The sequence below is a fragment of the Hylobates moloch genome, unplaced genomic scaffold, assembly GCF_009828535.3.
Source record: "Hylobates moloch isolate HMO894 unplaced genomic scaffold, HMol_V3 SCAFFOLD_5, whole genome shotgun sequence".
Taxonomy (NCBI): domain Eukaryota; kingdom Metazoa; phylum Chordata; class Mammalia; order Primates; family Hylobatidae; genus Hylobates; species Hylobates moloch.
This window is the reverse complement of record NW_026652280.1, coordinates 74,489,619-74,493,270: the sequence shown is the minus strand read 5'-3', so window position 1 is coordinate 74,493,270 and position 3,652 is coordinate 74,489,619. Positions and strand designations below refer to the sequence as shown.

The 3,652-nt window shown below is 36.5% G+C and overlaps 1 protein-coding gene across 1 annotated transcript; it reads left to right on the top strand.

Annotated features, from left to right (window-relative positions):
- Nucleotides 1–607: 607 nt before the first annotated feature.
- LOC116467837 (olfactory receptor 4C16-like) lies at nucleotides 608–1,567 on the top strand. The gene has a single exon (XM_032151489.1). It carries the CDS (start codon nucleotides 608–610, stop codon nucleotides 1,565–1,567), a length of 960 nt encoding a protein of 319 aa, XP_032007380.1.
- Nucleotides 1,568–3,652: the final 2,085 nt, after the last annotated feature.

The window sequence follows — 3,652 nt, the reverse complement described above, 5'->3', positions numbered from 1 at the left end:
GTTTCCTTAGCCTCTTTTTAACCTGGAATACCTGGGGGAAATTTTGCATAGAAGTTGAGATTATTATGTATTTATAAATAATATATATCTATGTGAATCTGTAATTATAAACTACGTATAAATAAGACGTTCTCTATGGGATGGTGGTGGTGTGGGACTTTATATCATGGATCTCCAAGGGCAGTTTACTATATCCTAAATGCTAAGTGACAAAACATGCAAAAAATAGGTGCTAATATTTACTGAAAGTGGAAAAAAAATGAAGTTAATTTACAATAGATCCATACCTTTTTACATACATTGAACTGGAAAAAGTAATCGGAATGATGCCAAAGTTAACAGGGGCTTGTATGTGAAGAATGCTACAGCAAATTATGATATTCATAAGCACATTTGAGACTCATAGTAACCCTATGAAATGGTCATTAAAATTGAAAAACAAAGTACTGAAGTGACTTATTAAGAAACCACTAATAAAATGTCTCTGATGAGAAATATTCAATTTTGCATAAAATGCTTAATAACATCACATAGCATACAATAAATTAATTCCTTTTTTTCAGATAAAAAATTTCATATTTGCCTCTTCTTCTCATTCATGAAAACCATGCAACTGAATAACAATGTGACTGAGTTCATTCTGCTTGGGTTGACACAGGATCCTTTTTGGAAGAAAATAGTGTTTGTTATTATATTTTTCTTCTATTTGGGGACATTATTGGGTAACTTGTTGATTATTACTACCATCAAGACCAGCCGGACACTTCAGAGCCCAATGTACTTCTTTCTTTTCTACTTATCCTTATCTGATACCTGTTTCTCTACTTCCATAGCCCCTAGAATGATTGTGGATGCCGTTTCAAAGAATAACACTATCTCTTTCAGGGAGTGCATGATCCAAGTCTTTACATTCCATTTCTTTGGCTGCCTGGATATTTTCATCCTTATTCTCATGGCTGTTGATCGTTATGTGGCCATCTGTAAGCCCCTGCACTACATGACCATCATGAGCCACTGGGTATGTGGTGTGTTGGTGGCTGTGGCCTGGATGGGATCTTGTGTGCATTCTTTAGCTCAGATTTTTCTTGCCTTGAGTTTGCCTTTCTGTGGCCCCAATGTGATTGATCACTATTTCTGTGACTTGCAGCCCTTGTTGAAACTAGCCTGTTCAGACACCTATGTGGTCAACCTACTCCTGGTTTCCAACAGTGGGGCCATTTGTACACTGAGTTTTGTCATGCTGATGTTCTCGTATGCCATCATCTTGCATTCTCTGAGAAACCACAGTGCTGAAGGAAGAAAGAAAGCCCTTTCCACCTGTGTCTCCCACATTATTGTGGTCATCTTGTTCTTTGGACCTTGCATATTTATATACACACGCCCTGCAACCACATTCCCCCTGGATAAGATGATAGCTGTGTTTTATACACTTGGAACACCTCTGCTCAACCCTCTGATTTATACACTGAGGAACACAGAAGTGAAAAGTGCCATGAGAAAGCTGTGGAGCAAGAAATTGATCTCAGATGTAAAAACACGAATGAAGGTCCCAAATTCTTCATTATAGTTTGGAATGACCTGGAAAAAGTCAATAGAGAATATTATCTTTTTATTGTTGATTTAATGTAACTCTTGGAGCATGAGTGTTTGTTCCTTCAGGAAAAGAGACAGTATGGATAAATAACATTGATTAGTATTGAGTCAATTTTATGTGAGGAAGAGACAGCATGAGGTACAAAGAGATACATAAAGTTCATTTCCTTTACTGCTGTATTTCTGGCTCTCCTGTCTGCCAAATGTCATTTATGGCTTTCGTCTGATGTTTGTCTGTTCTCCATGTTGACTTCTTCTGGAGTTCCCTGCTAATAGTTACTCATCTATATACTGACAGTCTGACAGATTTTCCCTCTTCTGAATGGTTTTCTTTATTAGATACTTTGGTTTTGTCATGTCTGATGATCAACTTAGTTGTTCTTCCTGACTCAGCAGAAAGTACCAGATTTAAATAAGTGTAGAAGCTTCTTGTTGTAAGGGACAGTATATATGACTTAAGTAATCTCCCTTTCAATTTCTTGAGCAATATACTGAAATCTTATCATAAGTGTTCATAAGTTTACCTATAATAGTGACAGAACCCAGAGAGAAAATTCACCCTTCTGAAAGAGCTCTTGATATTAGGAAGGCTCTCACTGCTGGAGTTGTAGTCACATAATTATTCTTTTTGTAAAATCTGCTTTTTACTTTTAATGGAATCTCTTCTAACTTAGGGAAGCATTAATGTTTCTCTTGAATCATAACAATTATAGTAATTTGTTTATAAGAGAGGGCTATTATGACTACAAGACAGATAGCTCAAATTAAGGTAGAGATATTTATGTGAGCTAGAAATAAAGATTGCAATAAGTTCATGGTAGAAACTTTGATAATATTAACAGATTAAACAAGCAATGTGATAACCCAGGGAAATATTTTTAGGATTTGAAACAGAAATAGTTACATCACAGATATGAATTATTTTAGTGACATTTCCAAATAATGCAGAAGAAAGGAACTTGAATAGAGCAATGGAGATGTTTGGATAAAAAGTATATTTCTGCAGTGGAGATGGCAATCACCTTTTGTCTCTTTTGTTAACTCATCTGGTCTCTGCTAAAACCAAATGGATTATAATGGATAATGATGGTGTCTCAATCACAGCTCCTTTTCCTGAGTACTTTACATTTAGATTGATCACAGAAATTTTGACAGCAGGTGAATGCATACTTATCGATCCTTATAAATACAGAAGACAAAATCAGCTCATTTTTAAACAGCACATAGAAAAGATACTGAGTGACCGACCAGGAATACTAAAATTCTTTGCAACCTCAACTACACATTATGAACTGGATATTATCAGATTCAACATGATAATTATCAGATCCATCAATAAGTTCTGATGGATATACATCCTGAAATGGTAAGAGGTTGACCTTAGCAGGTCAGAAGGCAAGAGTAATACATGAACAAATGAATGATTCTAATTCTCATATCACTCATTCTTGTTAAATCAATGCCTCTTTCCAAACTCATGTGTATGGCCTCATTGGGAGTACTCTGTGATGAATGGACAGAGGAGGAAAGGATTTTGGTTGGGTTTTCAGACAAGTCATCTCAATACATGGGCATTAACCTGTAAGGAACAGCTGCCCATCACAGCATAATTCAAAAGTGGTCTCAAAGATAAGTAGCATGGAAAAATTATGCTAGTGAACAAAGTCCTTAATCACAAATTTGTTTTCTGCCTGGTATAAAGAGAGAGAGGTGTCTTGGATTATGGATATATATTGATTCAGGGGCAGTAGCAAGTGCCTAGGTTGTTGATCCATCTGGAAGATGAAAAGTCTGAGCAAAGTGGTCTAGAAAAGACTTGTGTAAGTGGGCCTATACAAGTGAGAACTAACTAGAAAAGATGTACAAGAGAGTAGAATTTAATTTTCCAGATGATCAGGATGAACTATGCTCTACCTATCCATCCTAATGATATCCAGTGACAGCACAAAAGGCACATGAACAGAGTGTGTCTGTACTAGCAAGAATGTGAGCTATGCCTGGGCTCAGCAAGATGAGCTCCCTACCATAAATGCTGATCTGCCTTCTGCCACCTCTGAGT

What these genes read in the sequence shown, in the direction of transcription:
- LOC116467837 (XM_032151489.1), top strand. Translation starts at nt 608, where the DNA reads ATGCAACTGAATAACAATGTGACTGAGTTCATTCTGCTTGGGTTGACA.